Source organism: Oncorhynchus mykiss, chromosome 10 (genome assembly GCF_057628025.1).
Source record: "Oncorhynchus mykiss isolate SJ-2025 chromosome 10, ASM5762802v1, whole genome shotgun sequence".
Classification (NCBI taxonomy): Eukaryota; Metazoa; Chordata; class Actinopteri; order Salmoniformes; family Salmonidae; genus Oncorhynchus; species Oncorhynchus mykiss.
Genome location: NC_143031.1, coordinates 66,663,873 through 66,691,582, shown reverse-complemented (window position 1 = coordinate 66,691,582; position 27,710 = coordinate 66,663,873). Strand labels below are relative to the sequence as shown.

The following is a 27,710-nucleotide window of genomic DNA, read 5'->3' as shown; positions in this document are numbered from 1 at the left end:
TAAGTCATCAACGTCAGTCATCAACGTCAGTCATCAACGTCAGTCATCAACGTAAGTCATCAACGTAAGTCATCAACGTCAGTCATCAACGTCAGTCATCAACGTAAGTCATCAACGTCAGTCATCAACGTAAGTCATCAACGTAAGTCATCAACGTAAGGGAATTTACTCCTTTTTCACCCAACTCTAAACCTAAATCCAATGATTTCACATTGAATTCAGGTAAATCAGAACTCGAATTCAGGTAAATCAGAACTAGACGTTGAAGTGACGTGTGCGCCCAGTGGGTATACAGGTATATACATAAACAGCTCTGACATAAATACATAAAGAAAGAAATGGACTCGGGGGTTTAATTATTAACAAGTACACAAGTGTATTTTATTTAACGCAAGCAAGTTTGTTCCTACAGTTAAAAAAAAAAGCCACTGTTTAAGCCGTTGGCACATGTATGTACAGAACAGATTGTGAAGAATCGTACAGCCTGCTACAAAGCATTCTTAGTGAAAGTACAAAAGACTAATATGGGAGGAGAAAGCGGAAAGCATTGTCAGGTTAATACTGAAGAAGTGAATACGCAACATCAGAACAAGTAGTATCTGTTTTATAAGACAGGGCTTTCAAAAATGAATATGACAAACCAAAGGAGGAAGGGAAACAAAATCATTCACGACAACCTAATAGGCTATTTGTTTACTTAGCATAATACTGTTAGCGTAGGAACCGCAATGCTGCACATATAAGAAATCAGTTGACTCAGACAGTCCAAGCGTAAAAATGAGAAATGAAAATTATGAAGAGAGAGGATTTTTTAAAACTTTTTGAATCAGTTAAAAACTATTACCACTGAATGCATAACCATGCCACAAATAACACCTACATTCACGGTTCTTTTTAATTAGATAATACAAGTCGTTTTTTTCTTGGTTAATAACCAAACGTTGCATGACTACAGTACAGAGATTCAGCTTCAAATCCAAACGCACGTAACACCAAGAAAGAGCTCACGATGGTTGAATAAGTGCACCAAGACATTTTTGTTCTTTTTTTTTGTTAGCAACGGAATGATGAAACGCTGTACTGCAAAACTAGAGTAGTAGAAAGAGTTAAGACAAAGTTTGGTCCATACTCAAGAGTAATATTGTTTTAATTGTTTTATTGACATTTCATGTTTTTTAGTATAGCTTCACAGACAGTCAGGGTTTGGGTTAGTTTTTTTTCAATTCAGTAAATTCTGCAAAAAGTTCAGTTTATTTCCTGAATTGACAGGACATAAATGGAATTGAACCCAACCCTGCAGACGGTTAAGTTATCTCTCAATGTGATATTCAACTTTTTCCACGTGTAGCAATACGGCCGTTTCAGGCCTAAAGCTTGTTCATCCGCTTGCCGTCTAGATTCTGTTACCATATTTATTTCACTGGAATCTCTGAAATGGACGTTCACAAGAATATCACCAAACTTTGACCAATGAAATGAATGACCTGAAATTGAAGTGTCTCACATATATGTATATATTTATATACCGTAGATATATATATACAGAGCAGAATACTGACAAAAAAAACCATCTCATATTTTTTCTTCTGATAACTTGCATTTAAAAAGTTGAAGATTAAAACATATAAAACTGAAACCTGTAAAATGTTATTTTGCATGTGAGTTATGTTTTGTGATGAATGAGAAAAGTGGTTTTCTACAGAGTTTCACCCACGGCGAGATCCTGAAAGGCCATTCTATCAGATGAATTGTCATTTCCACGAAGCCTCTTCTTCTTCCTCCTTATACTACATATCATCATCATCATCATCTTCATCACTCTGCTGACTTGCCACTCAAACAACTGTTTTTCTTTTCACAGTTTCAGAACACTATTAATATTGACAGACAATCAGTGTTTTTCATTTTCAATGACTAGGCTACTCAACAAAGCTAGCATACGTTTCTGACAGGCCAAGCTACAGTTATAGCAATATGTAAAAAGTCACTTGAAGGAACTTTGTTCTGTTTGAGAATCCCTGGCACTCCCAACCAATAAAGAATTTTCTGAAAAAAGATTCTGTACATAGTTTTTATACCGGCGATGCTTACTGTTTCGGAAGCTTATTATGCTGTAATTTACCTGTAAATGATACAAGTTTCGGTCCCATTTTGGTCTTGTTAAGTGGATATGTTGAAATAAAAATGGATGTTAAAAACCTATGTATGATTGGAGCTCCGTTGGATGACGAGTGTTTAGGAACGTATAAATATATTACGCGTAAATGTGAATTAAAAAGCGATTAAAAACTCAACAGCCCCGACCCCTCCTAAAACCCAACATAAATAAATGGAAGCACTCGACGTCGAGATATAGAACAACATGGTAAAAAACAATGACACATTGTAAAAAGATGTGCTACTACCAATATACAAAATGCAAATGGGGGAAAAAAGAGGGGAAGAGGTAGAAGAGGAGAAAGGGGAGAAAGGGTAGGGTATGAGAAGAAGAAACGGAGGAGTAAAGAGGAGGAGAAATACAAAGGAAATCTCAATACAGGAAAGAAGGGTTTGTCAGAGAAGACGCACGGTATCCCGTAGGAACGACTTGTCTCGTCACACCCGTAAGCTTAGTGAAGTCGAAACCACCCACAACACGACACCACAAACACCCCCCGCCTTACACTTGTGCCCCTACGAACATAAACACCAGACATTGAATAGCTTGTGTGGTTTCTGTGTGTGTTCTGCTGCGTGTGTGTCATGGACGTGTGTGTGTGTGTTGGAGAGGGAGGGAAGGATAGGGGGACGGGGGATGGGGGGGGGGGGGTTCGTATGCTTTAGGTGTAGGCATTGAGACGCTCTTTAGAGCGAGTGGAGTGGATGTCGTGGAGCTCCTGCTCCTCCTTGGACTTAATGTCCTCGTACTTCTGCATCCGACACGCGTCCTTCACGTAGGCCCAGTTAGCAGACAGTACCATTAGGTAGTGGACCTGTATTAGAGGGACACATGGGTTACAGGGATGTTAGTGGGAGGATTGTTAACCCCTCAACTGAGCCTATAACTCAGGGGAGAGTTTATTAAGTAATGAATTAGGCTGAAACAGAATTAGTTAGATGATTAGACAAAGCTATAACCAAAAACCCAAAGCAGATCGTTTAGTGGCACTGTGCCTTCACTGGTTTCAAACCAAAACAAACCAACCAAACTTTAAGGGATGGATTAGTTGATCAACCTTATTCTTTAGTGAGCTCTGTGTCTGTTACGACTGTGTCAGCATTTGTGCTAGTCAGGGGAACGGGGTGTGACAGGAGAGCCCGGTTATCAATATACCCATCGATAGCAACCAGAGGGGCTTGGTTATTATGATCAGTGGTGCCAGCAAAGCATATTTTAGTGAATAATAACAGAATCATGTGACGTGACCGATGACAGAGCTGGCGATGCTTTGGGGGCGACCCCTAAGCTCCGAGGTTCAGAGTTCAGTTCGGCCATGTTGATATCGAGGCGGTCGGCTCCTCTCAGCTCCTGACGGCGTACAGTGATGTCACTGAGACCACTGAGGTCAGGGGTAAAGGTGATGGGCCAACCGATAGGCCCCCGTCAGAAGCGGGTGCAGTATTTGCCCAGACTCTGAGACGTCAGGAGGACATTGTTACGGATAAGGACCGTGGCAGCTGACGCCTGTTCCTCATCAGACCAGAGAGGAAGAGAAAAGGAGAGAAGCAGTTATTGGACTCTGGGTCGCGTTCATTAGGCACCAAATGGAAGAAGAAGGACTGAAACAGGTGGCGACTGCGTTGAGCGCCCGACCTAAGGAACATATCCCTGATGTGTTTCTGCAGTAACTCTTTTCTCCACTAGGTGGCAGTGAGGTGTCAGTGATCAGCCAACCAGAGCATCTGCTGCAGAGCTTCTGAAGAAGTAGTTATGAGGTAATTAAATAAATAAAAACAGCTGTACTCCTCTGGTCCAGTGTATGACATTTATCTATTGGTGATATTGTGTTGTAATGATGATGTGAAGATTCACATGCCTAACGAATTCCCTAAGCTTGGGATAAATAGGTTATTACATTATTTTGTTATATAATGACATGACTCAAACTCATCATGAATAAACAGACTCACCAAGATAGATCCAAGTTGGAGATACAGACAGTACTTCCTTCATACAATCTCACAATGATCTAAGATAATTTATCACAGAAAATATTGGACGAGAAGATGGTACATCAATATTGTCTATGCAAATTGATTTCTTACCCGTTTTCTTTACCTTAGCTCTCGGTGAGAACTAACACGAACACACTTAGGTGAGTCATCCCCTTGTGTATTACCATAGACATCCACTGGGTGGCCAAAGAGCACACAGTTGGGCCACAGACACAGACTTTGTGTTGTGAAGAGCCACTCCCGCCCAAATTGATTACCATTTCATTTACTCTCGTCTTTTATAGTCCTCAGACAACGCAGCAACAATGTCCTATTTTGTAGATTTAAAACATTACGTCAGTCTAAGGACTGGAAATGTATGACGTTGTTTATATTTTGTGCTAACAGGAAGCTGTTATGGACATATCTAGTTGATGACAACCAAACCATAAGAAACTGGTGTCATTGATATTTCGACAAAACATTTCTCTGTTATTTTCACTGTGAACATATGTTTTTGTTTAAAAAGGAACTAGATACCGAATAACAGCCTTCATTAAATGTGTATCCTTCCACCCTGGCTACAGACGCAGCAGTCTTCTCCAGTGAAGATGGTTGCTCCAGTCCTCACCATCACTTAGCTGCTCTCAACAAGCCCCTTTCTTCTTCCCCAGTTTCCATGGCAACTGCGCCCTGTGCTTCTCCATCGCTAGGGTAACACCTCCCTCTAATCAACAGCTCTCTCTCTCTCTCACTCTCTCTCTCTCTCTCTCACTCTCTGTCGCTATGTCTTACTCTCTGTGTGTGTCTCTCTCACTCACTCTCTCTCTCTTTCTCTCTCTCTCTCTCACTCTCTGTCACTATGTCTTACTCTCTGTGTCTCTCTCTCGCTCTCAATCACTCAATGTCTCTCTCTGTCTGTCTATCACTCGATCACTCTGTCTCTGTTTTGCACTTTCTCGATCTGCCTCGCTCTTAACACTGGGAGGACCTCTTTCAAAGGCAGCAGCCTAAAAAACAGTCCCTTTTTTCTCCCGATTACCAAATCTCTTGAATCCCTAGTCGTATAACCTTTGGTATGTCGCCACACAACAAGACAATCCTCTCCCACTGAGGTTTACCCTGCCTGCCTAGCTTTATGTGTTCAGACAGAGGGGAGGGAACAGAGTGGCGATGCTATCGACAGACATTTAAGGACCAATAGGCAGTTCACTCAACCCTCAGACATAAAGTAGAGCTGTCATTGTCTCACCATGGCGATAACTGCAGCCCCAGCCCCGGCCAGGGCACAGACGAACAAGTGGAACGTCATGTCCAGCTGAAAGACAATCAAACACAACACAGCTTTATTAGTCACCAGGAAATAAAGACAATATACAACATCGGTGCTTGTTTTGTTGGTATTCAAAATGGGACGCAAAGCATCGTTCCAACTTGTCATGTCTGTGTTTACAATATTTCCAGGTCATGTTGAGATTAAAAAACTGAATCACAGAGCGGTTGCTTTGAGAGTGAGATAGGGCAAGACGTGTTAAGATTTGTCCCAGTCCAACATTAGCTCACTTTTTCAAAGGGACTTAAACGGAGGTAGGACAAAAGGATAAAGGATGATAAAGGTTCGACAGAAAGACAGGCTAATCTTTATTAAGCTAAGTTTTTTGTTCCCTTTCCACAAGAATTCAAGTTCAAACCCCGAGAAATCTGGTAGCGCCACTACACTCATCACACTCACACAAACCACCATTTAAAAAGACAGAGGAACCCTATAGCAGTGTTCCCAATCCTATTCCTGGGGTCCCAAAAGGGTGCACGTGTTGTGTTTCTGGACCTAACACTGACACACCTAACTCAAATCAAAGGCTTAACGATGAGTTGATTGGTTGAATCAAGTGTGTGAGCGTTAGGGCAAAAACCAAAAAGTGCATTTTGTTCCCCAGAGCCAGGATCGGGAAACACTTTCCTCAAGCATTTATGATTTGAGAAAACTAATTCCAGCTCTATGGACAGACAGCCTTCAATGTGAGAGAGGAGCCTGACCCCTGAGGTGCGGTGCTCACTAAAGTTCACAGCCAACAGAACCTCGCCTCCCCCCTTCATCGCTCCCCAGCCACACACACACGTCCTTACCTCGTTAGACTCACACATCTTAAAGAACTTCTCGGAGCCCGTGCACACCTTCCTCTCCTCCCCGATAGTTACCATGCCTGTGAGAAAAAACAACAATCCAGTTCACATTTACATTTCAAGTGACTTCGCTTGGCAGGCGCTTCGATCCACAGAGACCTAACAACAGCTACTGCGGCGAGTTACAACAAACACTCATGTTAAAGGGCTGTAAAATAGATCTCCTTCAGGAGCATTAAATAACTGCAATGAAATGTAAAGAATACTGATTGAATTGTGTGTCCGCGATGTGAGAAGACTAAACGACACACTATCCAGTATAGTATGCTCTACAGGTCATCGTCTTGTCAGACATCTTATCCACATTCATGGTAGAACACAAACAAACAAACAACTGGAAATAAACCACCAAAGCCCTGGTTAACCACTGCCAGTGTCAGTGACTGTGTACGTATACTGTGAATGGCAACAGTGGTGTGAATGGATGGCGGCGCCACCCGGGCCCGCCCTTACCAAACTGGCGCAGGTCCAGGCAGAGGTTGGCCCCCTCCACCACAGTGGTGTTCTGACAGATGGTCCAGATGTTGAAGTACATGAAGACGGGCAGCGAGGTGAAGGCTGTCACACCCAACCAGGCCAGGAAGAAGATATAGGTCAACATAATGAACTGCAGGAAGAAACGGAGGACACAAGAGGGAATGGTTCATTAGAGACAGAGGAAAAGTGAGAATGTTAGAGAAGAGCACAGAAGGAAATGAGGGAGGGGAATAAAGAGAGGGAAGAGAAGAGAGGGAAGAGGGAGGAGAAGGAAGAGAAGGACAGTCCATTAGAAAGAGAGAGGGAGGGGAAGAGTTAGAGGAAGGAGGAGAAGGAAGTGAAGGACGGTCCATTAAGAAGAGAGAGGGAGGGAAAGAGAGAGAGGAAGGAGGAGAAGGAAGAGAAGGACAGTTCATTAGAAAGAGAGAGGGAGGGGAAGAGAGAGAGGAAGGATGAGAAGGAAGAGAAGGACAGTTCATTAGAAAGAGAGAGGGAGGGGAAGAGAGAGAGGAAGGATGAGAAGGAAGTGAAGGACGGTCCATTAGGAAGAGAGAGGGTGGGAAAGAGAGAGAGGAAGGAGGAGAAGGAAGAGAAGGACGGTTCATTAGAAAGAGAGAGGGAGGGGAAGAGAGAGAGGAAGGAAGAGAAGGACGGTCCATTAGGAAGAGAGAGGGAGGGGAAGAAAGAGAGGAAGGAGGAGGAAGAGAAGGACGGTCCATTAGAAAGAGAGAGGGAGGGAAAGAGAGAGAGGAAGGAAGAGAAGGACGGTTCATAAGAAAGAGAGAGGGGGTGGAAGATGGAAGAGAGGGAGGAAGGAGGAGAAGGACGGTCCATTAGGAAGAGAGAGGGAAGGATAGAGAGAGAGGAAGGAGGAGAAGGAAGAGAAGGACGGTCCATTAGGAAGAGAGAGGGAGGGATAGAGAGAGAGGAAGGAGAAGAAGGAAGAGAAGGATGGTTCATTAGAAAGAGAGAGGGAGGGAAAGAGAGAGAGGAAGGAGGAGGAAGAGAAGGACGGTCCATTAGAAAGAGAGAGAGAGGGAGGGAAGAGGGAAGAGAAGAAGGAAGAGGAGGACGGTTCATAAGAAAGAGAGAGGGGGTGGAAGATGGAAGAGAGGGAGGAAGGAGGAGAAGGACGGTCCATTAGGAAGAGAGAGGGAGGGAAAGAGAGAGAGGAAGGAGGAGGAAGAGAAGGACGGTCCATTAGAAAGAGAGAGGGAGGGAAAGAGAGAGAGAAAGGAAGAGAAAGACGGTCCATTAGGAAGAGAGAGGGAGGGAAAGAGAGAGAGGAAGGAGAAGAAGGAAGAGAAGGATGGTTCATTAGAAAGAGAGAGGGAGGGGAGGGAAGAGGGAAGAGAAGAAGGAAGAGGAGGACGGTTCATAAGAAAGAGAGAGGGGGTGGAAGAGAGGGAGGAAGGAGGAGAAGGAAAGTCCATTAGGAAGAGAGAGGGAGGGAAAGAGAGAGAGGAAGGAGAAGAAGGAAGAGAAGGACGGTCCATTAGAAAGAGAGAGGGAGGGGAGGAAAGAGGGAAGAGAAGAAGGAAGAGAAGGACGGTTCATAAGAAAGAGAAAGGGAGGGGAAGAAAGGGAGGAAGGAGGAGAAGGAAGTGAGGGATAGGCCCATTAGAGAGAGAGAGAAGATGACAGTTATAAGTCAGTAGAAGGCTGACTGGCTCATCAGCTGTCATTAGCATTGGGCCATAATTCAAAGAAGAGACATCTTCCATCACCAGATCTCTAATCCCGTCTCTCGGGTACTTCCTCCAGAAAGATGTGTCCTAATTGTCTACCCTAATACTTATTATACCTATCCAACGCCTTCAGAAACAAAGGGAGCGGATAGGGTGCAGAGGATGGGGGTGGATTTAAGTGTGTTTCTTACCCAGGCGGAGACGCACCGTCCGCAGGCGGTGATCTTGAAGTCTCCGTACAGGTCCCTGATGGCGCCGGTGGTGAAGAAGCCCTCCACCATCAGCAGGATGCCGTAGACGAAGAATGCCGCCGCCACGCCATAGATGACATACTTCAAGATGTCAATCCTGCGGAGGAAGACAGAGAGACAGGAGCAGAGCGTTGGGATCATTCAGTTGGTGTGGCTAGCACACCAAGACTAGCGGTTTCATTCCCAGGAACCATAGAATTAGGGATTAGAATACTAATGAAATATTCATTTAATAGGATCTTTATGACAGGAACTTACAAAGATCCAATTTTGGAATCAAAACATTGCTAAACAATACAGGTGTGTGCATTGAGTGTGCAGGCCATTTAGTACAGTACTTCACTATTACAGGTTTCTTTAGGCCCAGCAGCCCCATTTGTAGTCCAAGTGCATTGGACTACAAATTATATTACTTCCAGCAGTGACAGACAGTATTCTGAATGTATACTGCAGTCAGTTTGCTTCCACAGTCATTCTGCATTTTTCCCTTGCTTGGACTAGTGGATAAGCTCTCATTTAGCCAATGACTGTGTGTTTAATTCTGTAGGGTTATGTAAAAAAGCTCTAATGTCCCAGAAAGAACCTGGGTAGGAAAGTTAGGGTTAGCTCCATCCCTCCGGGTTAGGAAAATATTTCGGAGATAGTATTAGACAAACACAATGGGTTGATTTCACAAGTTTTACTCTGATAAAGATGATTTCATAGCGGTGTAAACCGTATTTTTATGTGAAGTGAATTTCACACCTAGTACAGCACACACCACATATTAGTGGCCTAAGAAGTGTATAGAAAGCCCAGTTACATCAGTATAAAAAGCCCAGTTACATCAGTATAACAAGCCCAGTTACATCAGTATAAAATGCCCAGTTACATCAGTATAGAACGCCCAGTTACATCAGTTAGGCCAGGTCTATTGCTCATGTCACAATCTCCCGCCATTTCCAACATCTAGTAGAAGCACACACACACTTGCATTCACTAGCACACACCCCCTCCCTCCCTCTCGGCAGGCGGAGATCCGGTGAGCAGGTGCTCCCGGGACAACCCAGAGTGATTTCAGAGGGCTTAAATCCCCCAACGGCCCCGTGCCAAGACATCACGCAGACGTACAAACACATGCATACACACACACACACACACAGGATATTGGAATCCACACAGGAGTGAAAAAAAATCGATCTCCGTCAGTGTGCTGCGTCAGGGAAAAATCTCCCTCCCTCCCACTCAGACACATATCCATGATCAAACACCTGATAAATACACCTGCCAAGGCAGCAGCAGCTCTTCCTGGAGTCCAGCAAAATGAAAGCAGTTTATACAATTTTAAAAACATTGCAATACATTTACAGATTTCACAACACACTGTGTACCCTCAGGCCCCTACTCCACCACTACCACATATCTATAGTACAGAATCCATGTGTACGTGTGTGTATAGTGCGTATGCTATCGTGTGTGTGTGTGTGTGTGTGTGTGTATGCATGTGTCTGTGCCTATGTTTGTGTTGCTTCACAGTCCCCGCTGTTCCATAAGGTGCTTTTTATCTGTTTTTTTAAATCTAATTGTACTCCTTGCGTCAGTTACTTGATGTGGAATAGAGTTCCATGTAGCCATGGCTCTGTGTAGTACTGTTTGCCTCCCATAATCTGTTCTGGACTTGGGGACTGTGAAGAGACCTCTGGTGGCATGTCTTGTGGGGTATGCATGGGTGTCCGAGCTGGGTGACAGACCTCGGTGCATTCAACATCAACACCTCTTATAAATACAAGTAGTGATGAAGTCAATCTCTCTTCCACTTTGAGCCAGGAGAGATTGACATGTATGTGATTAATATTAGCTCTCTGTGTACAGCCAGGGGCCAGCCGTGCTGCCCTGTTCTGAGCCAATTGCAATTTTCTTAAGTCCTTTTTTGTGGCACCTGAACACACGACTGAACAGTAGTCCAGGTGTGACAAAACCAGAGCCTGTAGGACTTGCCTTGTTGATAATGCTGTTAAGAAGGCAGAGCAGCGCTTTATTATGGACAGACTTCTCCTCATCTTAGCTAATGTTGTATCAATATGTTTTGACGTCAACTTGCTCAATTCCCACATGATCTATTACAATATTTAGTTGAGGTTTAGGGTTTAGTGAATGATTTGTCCCAAATACAATGCTTTTAGTTTAAGAAATACTTATAACTAACTTATTCCTTGCCACCCACTCTGAAACTAACACTTAACAAAGTGTCAGGTGCGTGAATGAGGACCCAAAAGCGAATTAACAAAACAGAGTTTCTTTAATGATGAAACACACGTAGGCTCAGATGGACAGGCAGATTCCGACAGGACAGGACAAGGTTAGATGAACAGGCAGATTCCGACAGGACAGGACAAGGTTGCAGCAAACACGACGATAGTCTGGTTCAGGCATGAGTAACACAAACGAGAATCCGACAAAGACAGAAGCAGAAAGAGAGAGAGATATAGAGACCTAATCAGAGGGAAAAAGGGAACAGGTGGGAAAAGGGGTGAACGAGGTAGTCAGAGAAGACAAGGGACAGCTGGGGGAAAGAGGGGAAGAAAAGGTAACCTAGTACGACCAGCAGAGGGAGACAGGGTGAAGAGAAAGGACAGAAACAAGACACAACATGACAATACATGACAGTACCCCCCCACTCACCGAGCGCCTCCTGGCGCACTCGAGGAGGAAACCTGGCGGCAACGGAGGAAATCATCGATCAGCGAACGGTCCAGCACGTCCCGAGAGGGAACCCAACTCCTCTCCTCAGGACCGTACCCCTCCCAATCCACTAGGTACTGATGACCACGGCCCCGAGGACGCATGTCCAAAATCTTACGGACCCTGTAGATAGGTGCGCCCTCGACAAGGATGGGGGGGGGGGGGAAGACGAGCGGGGGCGCGAAGAACGGGCTTAACACAGGAGACATGGAAGACCGGGTGGACGCGACGAAGATATCGCGGAAGAAGAAGTCGCACTGCGACAGGATTAATGACCTGAGAAATACGGAACGGACCAATGAACCGCGGGGTCAACTTGCGAGAAGCCGTCTTAAGGGGAAGGTTCTGAGTGGAGAGCCAAACTCTCTGACCGCGACAATATCTAGGACTCTTAGTTCTACGCTTATTAGCAGCTCTCACAGTCTGCGCCCTATAACGGCAAAGTGCAGACCTGACCCTCTTCCAGGTGCGCTCGCAACGTTGGACAAAAGCCTGAGCGGAGGGGACGCTGGACTCGGCGAACTGAGATGAGAACAACGGAGGCTGGTACCCGAGGCTACTCTGAAAAGGAGATAGCCCGGTCGCAGACGAAGGAAGCGAGTTGTGGGCGTATTCTGCCCAGGGGAGCTGTTCTGACCAAGACGCAGGGTTACGAAAAGAAAGACTGCGTAAGATGCGACCAATAGTCTGATTGGCCCGTTCTGCTTGACCGTTAGACTGGGGGTGAAAGCCGGAAGAGAGACTGACGGAAGCCCCAATCAAACGGCAAAACTCCCTCCAAAATTGAGACGTGAATTGCGGACCTCTGTCCGAAACGACGTCTGACGGAAGGCCATGAATTCTGAAAACATTCTCGATGATGATTTGTGCCGTCTCTTTAGCAGAAGGAAGCTTAGCAAGGGGAATGAAATGAGCCGCCTTAGAGAACCTATCGACAACCGTAAGAATAACAGTCTTCCCCGCTGACGAAGGCAGTCCGGTGACAAAATCTAAGGCGATGTGAGACCACGGTCGAGAGGGAATGGGAAGCGGCCTGAGACGGCCGGCAGGAGGGGAGTTACCGGACTTAGTCTGCGCGCAGACCGAACAAGCAGCCACGAAACGACGCGTGTCATGCTCCCGGGTGGGCCACCAAAAACGCTGGCGAATGGAAGCAAGCGTACCCCGAACGCCAGGGTGGCCGGCTAACTTGGCAGAGTGAGCCCACTGAAGAACGGCCAGACGAGTAGGAACGGGAACGAAAAGAAGGTTCCTAGGACAAGCGCGCGGCGACGGAGTGTGAGTGAGTGCTTGCTTTACCTGCCTCTCAATTCCCCAGACAGTCAACCCGACAACACGCCCCTCAGGGAGAATCCCCTCGGGGTCAGTGGAGGCTACTGAAGAACTGAAGAGACGAGATAAAGCATCAGGCTTGGTGTTCTTAGAGCCCGGACGATAAGAAATCACGAACTCGAAACGAGCGAAAAACAGCGCCCAACGCGCCTGACGCGCATTAAGTCGTTTGGCAGAACGGATGTACTCAAGGTTCCTATGGTCAGTCCAAACGACAAAAGGAACGGTCGCCCCCTCCAACCACTGTCGCCATTCGCCTAGGGCTAAGCAGATGGCGAGCAGTTCGCGGTTTCCCACATCATAGTTACGTTCCGACGGCGACAGGCGATGAGAAAAATACGCGCACGGGTGGACCTTGTCGTCAGAGAGGGAGCGCTGAGAAAGAATGGCTCCCACGCCCACCTCTGACGCGTCAACCTCGACAACGAACTGTCTAGAGACGTCAGGTGTAACAAGGATAGGAGCGGATGTAAAACGATTCTTGAGGAGATTAAAAGCTCCCTGGGCGGAAACGGACCACTTAAAGCACGTCTTGACAGAAGTAAGGGCTGTGAGAGGAGCTGCCACCTGACCGAAATTACGGATGAAACGACGATAGAAGTTCGCGAAGCCGAGAAAGCGCTGCAGCTCGACGCGTGACTTAGGGACGGGCCAATCAATGACAGCTTGGACCTTAGCGGGATCCATCTTAATGCCTTCAGCGGAAATAACAGAACCGAGAAATGTGACGGAGGCATGAAAAGTGCACTTCTCAGCCTTCACAAAAAGACAATTCTCTAAAAGGCGCTGGAGGACACGTCGAACGTGCTGAACATGAATCTGGAGTGACGGTGAAAAAATCAGGATATCGTCAAGGTAAACGAAAACAAAGATGTTCAGCATGTCTCTCAGGACATCATTGACTAATGCCTGAAAGACAGCTTGAGCGTTAGCGAGGCCGAAAGGAAGAACCCGGTATTCAAAGTGCCCTAACGGAGTGTTAAACGCCGTCTTCCACTCGTCCCCCTCCCTGATGCGCACGAGATGGTAAGCGTTACGAAGGTCCAACTTAGTGAAAAACCTGGCTCCCTGCAGGATCTCGAAGGCTGAAGACATAAGAGGAAGCGGATAACGATTCTTCACTGTTATGTCATTCAGCCCTCGATAATCTATGCAGGGGCGCAGAGACCCGTCCTTCTTCTTGACAAAAAAAAACCCCGCTCCGGCGGGAGAGGAGGAGGGGACTATGGTACCGGCGTCAAGAGCTACAGACAAATAATCTTCGAGAGCCTTACGTTCGGGAGCCGACAGAGAGTATAGTCTACCCCGGGGGGGAGTGGTTCCCGGAAGGAGATCAATACTACAATCATACGACCGGTGTGGAGGAAGAGAGGTGGCCCTGGACCGACTGAACACCGTGCGCAGATCGTGATATTCCTCCGGCACCCCTGTCAAATCACCAGGCTCCTCCTGTGAAGAAGAGACAGAGGAAACAGGAGGGATAGCAGACATTAAACATTTCACATGACAAGAGACGTTCCAGGAGAGGATAGAATTACTAGACCAATTAATAGAAGGATTATGACAAACTAGCCAGGGATGGCCCAAAACAACAGGTGTAAAAGGTGAACGAAAAATTAAAAAAGAAATGGTTTCGCTATGATTACCAGAGACAGTGAGGGTTAAAGGTAGCGTCTCACGCTGAATCCTGGGGAGAGGACTACCATCCAAAGCGAACAAGGCCGTGGGCTCCCTTAACTGTCTGAGAGGAATGTTATGCTCCCGAGCCCAGGTCTCGTCCATAAAACAGCCCTCCGCCCCAGAGTCTATTAAGGCACTGCAGGAAGCTGACGAACCGGTCCAGCGTAGATGGACCGACAAGGTAGTGCAGGATCTTGAAGGAGAGACAGGAGTAGTAGCGCTCACCAGTAGCCCTCCGCTTACTGATGAGCTCTTGGCTTTTACTGGACATGAAGTGACAAAATGACCAGCGGAACCGCAATAGAGACAGAGGCGGTTGGTGATTCTCCGTTCCCTCTCCTTAGTCGAGATGCGGATACCTCCCAGCTGCATAGGCTCAGCACCCGAGCCGGCAGAGGAAGATGGTAGTGATGCGGAGAGGGGGGCAACGGAGAACGTGAGCTCCTTTCCACGAGCTCGGTGACGAAGATCAACCCGTCGCTCTATGCGAATAGCGAGTTCAATCAAGGAATCCACGCTGGAAGGAACCTCCCGGGAGAGAATCTCATCCTTTACCTCCGCGCGGAGACCCTCCAGAAAACGAGCGAGCAAAGCCGGCTCGTTCCAGTCACTGGAGGCAGCAAGAGTGCGAAACTCAATAGAGTAGTCTGTTATGGATCGATTACCTTGACATAGGGAAGACAGGACCCTGGAAGCTTCCTCCCCAAAAACAGAACGATCAAAAACCCGTATCATCTCCTCCTTAAAGTCCTGATACTGGTTAGTACACTCAGCCCTTGCCTCCCAGATTGCCGTGCCCCACTCACGAGCCCGTCCAGTAAGGAGAGATATGACGTAGGCGATACGAGCTGTGCTCCTGGAGTAAGTGTTGGGCTGGAGAGAAAACACAATATCACACTGGGTGAGGAACGAGCGGCATTCAGTGGGCTTCCCAGAGTAACACGGCGGGTTATTGATTCTGGGCTCCGGAGATTCGAAAGCCCTGGAAGTGGCCGGTGGATCGAGGCGGAGATGGTGAACCTGTTCTGTGAGGTTGGAGACTTGGGCGGCCAGGGTCTCAACGGCATGTCGAGCAGCAGACAATTCCTGCTCGTGTCTGCCTAGCATCGCTCCCTGGATCTCGACGGCAGAGTGGAGAGGATCCGAAGTCGCTGGGTCCATTCTTGGTCGGATTCTTCTGTCAGGTGCGTGAATGAGGACCCAAAAGCGAATTAACAAAACAGAGTTTCTTTAATGATGAAACACACGTAGGCTCAGATGGACAGGCAGATTCCGACAGGACAGGACAAGGTTAGATGAACAGGCAGATTCCGACAGGACAGGACAAGGTTGCAGCAAACACGACGATAGTCTGGTTCAGGCATGAGTAACACAAACGAGAATCCGACAAAGACAGAAGCAGAAAGAGAGAGAGATATAGAGACCTAATCAGAGGGAAAAAGGGAACAGGTGGGAAAAGGGGTGAACGAGGTAGTCAGAGAAGACAAGGGACAGCTGGGGGAAAGAGGGGAAGAAAAGGTAACCTAGTACGACCAGCAGAGGGAGACAGGGTGAAGAGAAAGGACAGAAACAAGACACAACATGACAATACATGACACAAAGAGTTGCAGTCATTTCAGTCACTGTTTAGTGAGACTCACCCTCGCTTCAACAGTTCAGTACTATACTGTTGTGTATTGAGATAAGAGAGGGGAGTCAGGATAGTTACACTTGATCACATTTTAAATACTCCTCTTGTTGGGTATATGTATAGATAGTGAGTAATAATGTAGGTGTAAGGGAGATTTGCCGACCTCAATCTACACTTACAAGACAGCTGTGCACCGCCAATGGTTAAACACTTCAGAAGAAAGAAAGAGAAGGAAATGTTCCGTTAAGTAACTGTGACTCACTTCCAGTACCAATCACCAGGGACTGCTTGAGGGACATGTACATTATACTATCTAGGGCGACCGAGGATACGGCGTCTCGATAAGGTGTTAACTAGGTGTGCCAGTCATAGCACAGGTGAGATTGGAACCATTCCCTTTACAGGTACTGAAGCTTTCAAAATAGGGCACTTTTTTGTGTGTGAGGACACACAGACTGTTGTTTTAACCACACTAACAAGGCTAGTTCCTTCAGGGGTCGAAGCAGACAAGGAGTAGGAAGAAGTGAAAACTCCAAGGCAACTTCTCCTCATTGAGTTTCAACACATCTCCAGGCTGCATGTAGGTGTTTTGACAAACCAGACCATGAGTCATTTTGAAAAGGGCGGGGGGGGGGGGGGGGGGGGGGACACTGTGACACCCCTCCCACGCAAACACACCCACACTCACATGGTTAAGACGTCCAGGGTTTCCACGGGAGCTCGGACCACCTCGAAGTAGTTCTGCAGGATGGTGGCGGTGCCAGAGAGGGCCTCGTGCCCGCAGCCGCAGAACAGCGCCACCCCAGCGTACAGAAGGATGGTGGCGAAGAGAGAGGCATACGGGAGGACGCCCAGGCATTTGACGCAGCACTCAAAGCATCCTGGACAGAGACAGAGAGGGAAGAGGAGAACGTTTAGACTAAAGACGGTGGTAGAACATCTTAGATAGTCACAGGTGCTCTAGTTATGTAATACGGTACATGTCTCACTCTATTCACGGCTCGACAGGAACTGAAATACGTTTGACACCAGAACCAAAGGAAATAAAATCACTCTTAACAGCGAGGGAATCGTTGTTTCAGAATCAGAAGATCATTAAATCAGCATTTTTCATTTAACCTTTTATTTTATTACATATATTTTACTACACCAAATCCCACCGCATCTAATTTAAACCGCACAGGGATCAAATGATATCCTATCTATCATCCGATAACAACAAACCACATCTCTCCAGTTGACCGAGAGCCAATAAATCGGCTGTTGCCATCTCGGGAAGGAAGTTTAATGTCACTCCAGCCAATCATAATCGCTCCTCGGACAGATTTATGGGTTTAATACAAAGAGAGCAAACGGTATTGATCTGTGGATTGCGGATTGCGGCCCTGCAAATGGAATCCCTCCCTTCACCCAGGCTAGAGCAGCTGCTGGATGTATGACTAGTCGTAAACACGGTGAGTGAGTGAGTGTGTGAGTGAGTGAGTGAGTGTGAGAGCTACAAAACAGAACACTGATAGCTAGAAGGAGAAGACAGTGAGAGAGAGATAGAAGGAGAGATGCAGTGTAATGGATAATACTGTGTCTGTGAGGGGGGGGGGGGGGGGTATGTTTTATTATCTCAGACTACAGGAAGTGTCTATCTGACTGTCTCCGATGAAGAAAAGCGTGTTTGTGATACCTGAGTGTAACGCTCCCATCTATCTTCAACTGGACTGGATAGGCGAGGTTCAGATATCGCTTATCAAACGAATCGGCAAACATCCAATTGTAATATTGAACTCCTATTTTCCATAGCCTGGTCCCAGATCCATTCGTGCTCTTGCCAATGCCAACAACATTGCTGTTTGGCATGACAGTGAATGAAAAGGAGTTGGCATGATAGCTCAAACAGACTGGCACTCAGGCTAGGCTTTCCTTGTTGTATTACTAATGTGCAGTAGGTGACTACAGCACAAATCCCAGTTCTGTTCAGCCTCTATTGTACATTGGTGCCTCTGGACTTGCTTTAGTTAGAACACTTGGAAGGCATTTAAACTGCAGGGTCCCAGTTGTGTTGTGAATGAATAGCCCTCACACCTACGCTACACCTTGACTTCACCTGAAAGCACTCCTGTCTATTTCTGTTATACCCCTCTCTGCATACACAGGATGCTCTGGAGACCACCACTGCTGCAGCCTGGAAAACGTGCGTAACCCTGTGTGTGTGTGTGTGTGTGTGTGTGTGTGTGTGTGTGTGTGTGTGTGTGCGTGTGCGTGTGTGTGTTAGTCAGTTGATGTCAGGTGGTATTGAGTCTACCGTGAGCACAGGGCCAGATTTCAGCCAATAGGAAATCAGACTTAGTTCAGAATCCTCTGCACTTCTCTTTCACTGTCAGTCCTGCTTATTATCCCCTTTAAGGCACAAAGGCGTGTGTGTGTATGCGCGTGCGCATGTGTGTGTGTGTGTCTGTGTCTGTGCAGTCAGGCGAGAGACAGGAAAGACCATCAACTCACTCCCCATGTCTTCAGAGAGCCAAGACTGACACAGGGAGAGGAGAAACTGACAAAAGGATCAGAATCTATACTGTTTCATATCACCATCATCCCATCAGGCCGTGTGGTATACTGATTTTACTGTATATTCTTGATGAATAAATATTGGTGAATAAATTAGAGTGATAATAGTAAGCCAAGGATATATGATCATTTTACGGTACCCTCCTCTTTGTGCATTGAGGGAAGATTACTGTATCGTGCAGGGGTATGCAGCAAGATAAAAACCAATCTCTGTGTCAAAAAAGTACAGGGTCACCTGTTTCTATTTGCCCAAATCCTAGTCATATTAGTAACCTTGATTAACAGTACAGGGTCACCTGTTTCTAATTGCCCCAATCCTAGTCATATTAGTAACTTTGATTAACAGTACATGGTCACCTGTTTCTAATTGCCCAAATCCTAGTCATATTAGTAACCTTGATTAACAGTACAGGGTCACCTGTTTCTAATTGCCCCAATCCTAGTCATATTAGTAACTTTGATTAACAGTACAGGGTCACCTGTTTCTAATTGCCCAAATCCTAGTCATATTAGTAACCTTGATGAACAGTACAGGGTCACCTGTTTCTAATTGCCCCAATCCTAGTCATATTAGTAACCTTGATTAACAGTACAGGGTCACCTGTTTCTAATTGCCCCAATCCTAGTCATATTAGTAACCTTGATTAACAGTACAGGGTCACCTGTTTCTAATTGCCCCAATCCTAGTCATATTAGTAACTTTGATTAACAGTACAGGGTCACCTGTTTCTAATTGCCCAAATCCTAGTCATATTAGTAACCTTGATTAACAGTACAGGGTCACCTGTTTCTAATTGCCCCAATCCTAGTCATATTAGTAACCTTGATTAACAGTACAGGGTCACCTGTTTCTAATTGCCCCAATCCTAGTCATATTAGTAACTTTGATTAACAGTACAGGGTCACCTGTTTCTAATTGCCCAAATCCTAGTCATATTAGTAACCTTGATTAACAGTACAGGGTCACCTGTTTCTAATTGCCCCAATCCTAGTCATATTAGTAACCTTGATTAACAGTACAGGGTCACCTGTTTCTAATTGCCCCAATCCTAGTCATATTAGTAACTTTGATTAACAGTACAGGGTCACCTGTTTCTAATTGCCCAAATCTTAGTCATATTAGTAACTTTGATTAACAGTACAGGGTCACCTGTTTCTAATTGCCCCAATCCGAGTCATATTAGTAACTTTGATTAACAGTACAGGGTCACCTGTTTCTAATTGCCCCAATCCGAGTCATATTAGTAACATTGGTTCCTCGGTGTTGGACTGAATCGGCATGCCTATATACGGTCGCTAGTGAATGTCTACACACCCCTTGCACAGTCTTCAACATTTTCTGTGTGTGTGTGTGTGAATGTGTGTGTGTGTGTGTGTGTGTGTGTGTGTGTGTGTGTGTGTGTGTGTGTGTGTGTGTGTGTGTGTGTGTGTGTGAGAGAGAGAGAGAGAGAGAGAGAGAGAGGGAGTGTGTGTGTGTGTTCCTGTGGCAGACTAGACACAGTGGGGTATTGATTTCTGAGCCCAGTCCATCAGAGCACAATATGGGCAGTGGGCACCTTCATTCATCTACAAACACACCTGATAAATCGGCCAAACGATGGAGTCATAAGTATCTGTATGACGGCAGCTGATCAATTATTTACAAAGCTGATGTGGGTGAGGACTTGGGGAATGATTCAAGCTGTATAACTTGGATTTAACAGACCAGGGTATTTTCCCATTCCAAGTGATACTGGGTTGATCACATTTCTTGAAAAATCGTACTGCATTTACCAGAGTCCGCTGTAAATACTATAGCTATAACTTCACTATTTCATCTTGTTAATTATATAACTGGTGCAATGAATTGCAAAGATGACACGACTGCACCTCCACTGCTTTCACTGAAGTACGCCTTTCAGTCTTGCCCCAATGCCCAGCTCAGAATACTAAAATGAACTGTGCTCTCTCAGTTGAGAAACATTCGAAAGGGTCCATGGATATTCATTGGAAATGGTCGGCCGGATGCCCCCAGGACTGAATCTGGGAAAGCCATTGTCAGCACAAAGTGGGAACGAGCAGCACAGTTCACTTTCTTTCCCAGGAAAAAAATCCTTCACTCTACGAATCTATTAGCTGATGTGAGTGGGGTGTGTGTGTGTGTGTGTGTGTGTGTGTGTGTGTGTGTGTGTGTGTGTGTGTGTGTGTGTGTGTGCACAGTACGCCCGAACACAGCGAAGGCCTGCAAACGGAATAAGACAATGTTTGTTTTCCGTTACCCTCAGCCCAGCAGAGACATGACTGAATAGTGTGGTGGCAGGTTGTAATTACATTGCCCTCCTCTATACAATATGTCAGGCTAGACGCTGTGAGGAGGATGTGTCCGTAGCCATGCCATCCTCTTCTTCTGCCATGCTGTTACCCACTATGGGGGAGTGTAGTAGTTGTCTGCATGGCAACATGCCTATGGGGGATACGGCCGGTAGTCTAGTGGTTAGAGCGTTGGGCCAGTAACCGGAAGGTAAAAATCTGTTGTTCTGCCCCTGAGCAAGGCAGTTAACCCACTGTTGATTAAGGCAGCCCCCAGCACCTCTCTGATTCAGAGGGGTTTGGGTTAAATGCGGAAGACACATTTCAATTGAATACATTCAGTTGGACAACTGACTAGGTATCCCTCTTTCCCTTTCCCTGTATATATGCACACTCACATGTACACGGACACAGGCCGGCAGATAGGCATGGACACAGGCCGGCAGATAGGCATGGACACAGGCCGGCAGATAGGCATGGACACAGGCCAGCAGATAGGCATGGACACAGGCCGACAGATAGGCATGGACACAGGCCGACAGATAGGCATGGACACAGGCCGACAGATAGGCATGGACACAGGCCGACAGATAGGCATGGACACAGGCCGGCAGATAGGCATGGACACAGGCCGGCAGATAGGCATGGACACAGGCCGGCAGATAGGCATGGACACAGGCCGGCAGATAGGCATCGACACAGGCCGGCAGATAGGCATGGACACAGGCCTGCTCAATCCCTATACCAGTCTGCTGTTCCCACATGCTTCAAGAGGGCCACCATTGTTCCTGTTCCCAAGAAAGCTAAGGTAACTGAGCTAAATGACTACCGCCCCGTAGCACTCACATCCGTCATCATGAAGTGCTTTGAGAGACTAGTCAAGGACCATATCACCTCCACCCTACCTGACACCCTAGACCCACTCCAATTTGCTTACCGCCCAAATAGGTCCACAGACGATGCAATCTCAACCACACTGCACACTGCCCTAACCCATCTGGACAAGAGGAATACCTATGTGAGAATGCTGTTCATCGACTACAGCTCGGCATTCAACACCATAGTACCCTCCAAGCTCGTCATCAAGCTCGAGACCCTGGGTCTCGACCCCGCCCTGTGCAACTGGGTACTGGACTTCCTGACGGGCCGCCCCCAGGTGGTGAGGGTAGGCAACAACATCTCCTCCCCGCTGATCCTCAACACTGGGGCCCCACAAGGTTGCGTTCTGAGCCCTCTCCTGTACTCCCTGTTCACCCACGACTGCGTGGCCACGCACGCCTCCAACTCAATCATCAAGTTTGCGGACGACACAACAGTGGTAGGCTTGATTACCAACAACGATGAGACGGCCTACAGGGAGGAGGTGAGGGCCCTCGGAGTGTGGTGTCAGGAAAACAACCTCACACTCAACGTCAACAAAACTAAGGAGATGATTGTGGACTTCAGGAAACAGCAGAGGGAACACCCCCCTATCCACATCGATGGAACAGTAGTGGAGAGGGTAGCAAGTTTTAAGTTCCTCGGCATACACATCACAGACAAACTGAATTGGTCCACTCACACAGACAGCATCGTGAAGAAGGCGCAGCAGCGCCTCTTCAACCTCAGGAGGCTGAAGAAATTCGGCTTGTCACCAAAAGCACTCACAAACTTCTACAGATGCACAATCGAGAGCATCCTGGCGGGCTGTATCACCGCCTGGTATGGCAACTGCACCGCCCTCAACCGTAAGGCTCTCCAGAGGGTAGTGAGGTCTGCACAACGCATCACCGGGGGCAAACTACCTGCCCTCCAGGACACCTACACCACCCGATGTCACAGGAAGGCCATAAAGATCATCAAGGACATCAACCACCCGAGCCACTGCCTGTTCACCCCGCTATCATCCAGAAGGCGAGGTCAGTACAGGTGCATCAAAGCTGGGACCGAGAGACTGAAAAACAGCTTCTATCTCAAGGCCATCAGACTGTTAAACAGCCACCACTAACACTGAGTGGCTGCTGCCAACACACTGACACTGACTCAACTCCAGCCACTTTAATAATGGGAATTGATGGGAAATGATGTAAATATATCACTAGCCACTTTAAACAATGCTACCTTATATAAATGTTACTTACCCTACATTATTCATCTCATACGCATACGTATATACTGTACTCTATATCATCGACGGTATCCTTATGTAATACATGTATCACTAGCCACTTTATACTATACTATGCCACTTTGTTTACATACTCATCTCATTGTACATACTGTACCCGATACCATCTACTGTATCTTGCCTATGCTGCTCTGTACCATCACTCATTCATATATCCTTATGTACATATTCTTTATCCCCTTACACTGTGTACAAGACAGTAGTTTTGGAATTGTTAGTTAGATTACTTGTTATTACTGCATTGTCGGAACTAGAAGCACAAGCATTTCGCTACACTCGCATTAACATCTGCTAACCATGTGTATGTGACAAATAAAATTTGATTTGATTTGATTTAGATAGGCATGGACACAGGCCGGCAAATAGGCATGAACACAGGCCGGCAGATAGGCATGGACACAGGCCGGCAGATAGGCATGGACACAGGCCGGCAGATAGGCATGGACACCCAGAGCCAGCACCAGCCAGTGGTGGAGAAAGTACCCAATTGTCATACATGAGTAAAAGTAAAGATACCTTAATAGAAAATTGTAAAAGTGAAAGTCACCCAGTAAAATACTACTTGAGTAAAAGTCTAAAAGTACTTGGTTTAAACATACTTAACTATCAAAAGTAAATATAATTGCTCAAATATACTTCAGTGTCGAAAGTAAAAGTAAAAGTATACATTATTTCAAATTCCTTATATTAAGCAAATCAGACGGAACCATTGTCTTGTTTTTTTTATTCACGGATAGCCAGGGGCACACTCCAACACTCAGACATAATTTACAGATAGCCAGGGGCACACTCCAACACTCAGACATCATTTACAGATAGCCAGGGGCACACTCCAACACTCAGACATCATTTACAGATAGTCAGGGGCACACTCCAACACTCAGACATCATTTACAGATAGCCAGGGGCCACACTCCAACACTCAGACATCATTTACAGATAGCCAGGGGCCACACTCCAACACTCAGACATCATTTACAGATAGTCAGGGGCACACTCCAACACTCAGACATCATTTACAGATAGCCAGGGGCACACTCCAACACTCAGACATCATTTACAGATAGCCAGGGGCACACTCCAACACTCAGACATCATTTACAGATAGTCAGGGGCACACTCCAACACTCAGACATCATTTACAGATAGTCAGGGGCACACTCCAACACTCAGACATCATTTACAGATAGCCAGGGGCACACTCCAACACTCAGACATCATTTACAGATAGCCAGGGGCCACACTCCAACACTCAGACATAATTTACAGATAGTCAGGGGCACATTCCAACACTCAGACATCATTTACAGATAGCCAGGGGCACACTCCAACACTCAGACATCATTTACAGATAGCCAGGGGCACACTCCAACACTCAGACATCATTTACAGATAGCCAGGGGCACACTCCAACACTCAGACATCATTTACAGATAGTCAGGGGCCACACTCCAACACTCAGACCTCATTTACAGATAGTCAGGGGCACACTCCAACACTCAGACATCATTTACAGATAGCCAGGGGCACACTCCAACACTCAGACATCATTTACAGATAGCCAGGGGCCACACTCCAACACTCAGACATCATTTACAAATCAAGCATTTGTGTTTAGTGAGTCTGCCAAATCAGAGGCAGTTTGGAGGACCAGGGATGTTCTCTCGATAAGTGTGTGAATTGGACCATTTTCCTGTCCTGCTAAGCATTCAAAATGTAACTAGTACTTTTTTATTTTCCTAGGAACAGTGGGTTAGCTGCCTTGTTCAGGGGCAGAACAACAGATTTTTTACCCTGTCAGCTCGCTGATTCGATCTTGCTACCTTTCGGTTACTAGTCCAACACTCTAACCTCTAGGCTACCTGCCGCCCCATCACCATTTCCCTGGGTGTCAGGGAAAATGTACAGAGTAAAAAGTACATTATTTTCTTTAGGAAAATAGTGAAGTAAAAGTTGTCCAAAATATAAATAGTAAAGTACAGAACGCCCCCCAAAAATACTTAAGTAGTACTTTAAAGTATTTTTTACTTAAGTACTTTACACCACTGGCACCAGCCCTAACCCACCCAACCCTCCCTCCCTCCCTCACTCCCTCCCTTCACACACGCCCAATAGGATGTCATCAGAGATGATCCAACACCCTACTGACTGCGGTGTGTGCATGTTTGAGATCTGGGAGAGAACATATTGTCTTATTGATCTAGCATATTCATGATTGGGATAAATCCATGTTGTCATCTAGTCTAATCTATGCTAGGATACAGACTTGATAGATAGCTGACATTTGATTGATAACTAAGCAATAATTACTTTCCGAGTGGATAACACACCACACATCATCTCTACAACTAACGGCACCTGATATGGGATCCATCTGATCCATGACAGTCCTCTAAGGACTCAAATAATCACACAGATATTAAATCAAAATGACAAATGACGTCTGTGCCCAGTGGGATGTCCTGTTGATCGATGAGGTAACAGTAGATGAATGGCCTCTTAAAGGTATCTTAAAGGGGATGCGAGTCTCTTAATGGGGAGGCTAGGGGAAATTTACTGTAGTGCTGTGCTGGTCTTAAGTGGTTGTTTTTTCATCTAGATGGATGGTGGCACATGCACACAAACACTCACATTGAATGGAGATGCTCGCTTGGCTCAATAGTTCTCTGTCAGCACTATCAACTCCATTTCCCAGGGGGCTTTGGCTTGGATGCCTAATCACCCAGTGAGGGCCTCGTCTGTCTATCTGGTCTGCTCAGCCTTCTACACTACTTATTAAAATGGTAATCTCTTCTCGCCTCCTCCCTGTGCCCTGCGGAGGAAAAGTTCCCTTTACTTAAAATAAGACGTTTCAAGGCAACCCCCGCTTATGAATTATAATCAAGAAAGCCTAATTCTTGTTTAAAATCCTGGACGGGTGTTTAAGACAGGCTATTTATATAGGGTTAGATACCATGTCTGGTTATGAAGCTTGATAGCCAGGAACAATACCCCACAATTCCCTGTTTCATACTCTCCCGGACACAGATTAAGCCGAGACTAGATACCCTCCATTGAGTTTGCTTTTCAGTCCAGGACTAGGCTTAATCTGTGTCTGGGAAACCAAAGACTCCAGCCACCCTAGTCATAGACTGTTCTCTCTGCTACCGCACGGCAAGTGGTACCGGAGCACCAAGTCTAGGACCTAGAGGCTTCTAAACAGCTTCTACCCACAAGCCATAAGACTCCTGAACAGCTAATCAAATGACTATTTGCAACCCCCCCCCCCCCCCCCCCCCCCCCTTACTTAAGGCCAGGTAAGAAGCATTTCACTACCTACCACTGTTGTATTCGGTGTGTGTGACAAATAAAATGGGATTTGATTTGAAACCAGCCCTTACAGAAATACTGAGCAGAATGGATTTTAGCCTAGGCTACAGCTCAAGTGCTAATGACATAGAAGTCGCTAAGACAAAAGAGCGTAGGCTGTGGCATAAGCATTGATTGGCTTTGTACACTATTATCCCCGGCAGGTGCATAGGCCTCTTCCAGAATGGCTGTCATTACGAAGCAGCCGCTCAGACATTTAACACACGTTAAAGTGAGGCAATAAAAAGAGAGACAGAGGGGAGAAATGGCGTCAGTCGAATTGTTATTAAGTGATTTTAAAAGCTGTGTGATATTCCATTCCAGCTGGCACAGTGACCCGCCTCTGTGCCCACTCCTTTGAAGGGTATTAGAGATTTAGAGTTGGGGGTTGTGCCCGCCCTGCTCTTACTGTCAGTCATTTACCTCATTGGGAATGCAGCCAATCAGCTCATACTACTATTGTCAGCATTGACCTTACTTGGAATGCAGCCAATCAGGTCATACTACAAACAGTCAGTCATCGACCTGAGTGAGATCACAGCCAATCAGCTCATAACACTAACAGTCACTCATCAACCTCAGTGGGATCATAGCCAATCAGCTCATACTACTAACAGTCACTCATCGACCTCATTAGGAATGCAGCCAATCAGGTCATACTACTAACAGTCAGTCATCGACCTGAGTGAGATCACAGCCAATCAGCTCACACTACTAACAGTCCCTCATCGACTTCAGTGGGATAATAGCCAATCAGCTCATACTACTAACAGTCACTCATAAACCTCAGTAGGAATGCAGCCAATCAGTCATTGACTTTGACAGATGTGAAAGAGAGCTGTTCAGACACTCATAGAGATAGACAAACAACACAGAGACACATTCATTTCACTATAAACCACTTATTATCCTCAAATATTCTTCCATTTTGAATGCCTGCCTTCTGATTGGTGAGGGTAAGATACAAATCAGCAGGTTTGTGAACTTCCTTACACAATTATAGTCTATATACTTGTCAATCACCCAAATTATTTCTGTTTGGCTTCCCTGTCTGTTCAGGCTCTTTCTTTCATCCAACTGTTAAATGAGCCAATTCAGTTTACCACTGATTCCATCCTGTGTTTGCATACATAGTCTTTGATATAGGCTGTGCAGCCTTGGGCATAGGGGGACATGTCAATGTCCATTTCTGCACTGACGACTTCATTTATGCAAAGCCTGACGTTTGAGCTCTGACGCACAAGGCAGAGAGC

At 46.2% G+C, this 27,710-nt stretch overlaps 1 protein-coding gene across 4 annotated transcripts in view; it reads right to left on the bottom strand.

The window, feature by feature from the left end:
• Positions 1–351: 351 nt before the first annotated feature.
• LOC110534487 (neuronal membrane glycoprotein M6-a) overlaps positions 352–27,710 on the bottom strand; it is an 86,019-nt gene continuing 58,660 nt past the window's right edge. For 2 of the 4 annotated variants that reach the window (XM_036933618.2, XM_036933617.2), the window contains exons 2-7: positions 16,786–16,978; positions 8,675–8,831; positions 6,772–6,925; positions 6,262–6,338; positions 5,387–5,452; positions 352–2,972 (exon numbers count right to left, since the gene is read on the bottom strand). In XM_036933618.2, the coding sequence (XP_036789513.1) occupies positions 2,820–2,972; positions 5,387–5,452; positions 6,262–6,338; positions 6,772–6,925; positions 8,675–8,831; positions 16,786–16,978 (800 nt within the window). In that variant the 3' untranslated portion in view covers positions 352–2,819. Of the gene's footprint in view, positions 3,665–5,386; positions 5,453–6,261; positions 6,339–6,771; positions 6,926–8,674; positions 8,832–16,785; positions 16,979–27,710 lie in introns of all 4 variants that reach the window. The other 2 variants (XM_090187589.1, XM_036933619.2) reach the window with 1 other exon arrangement.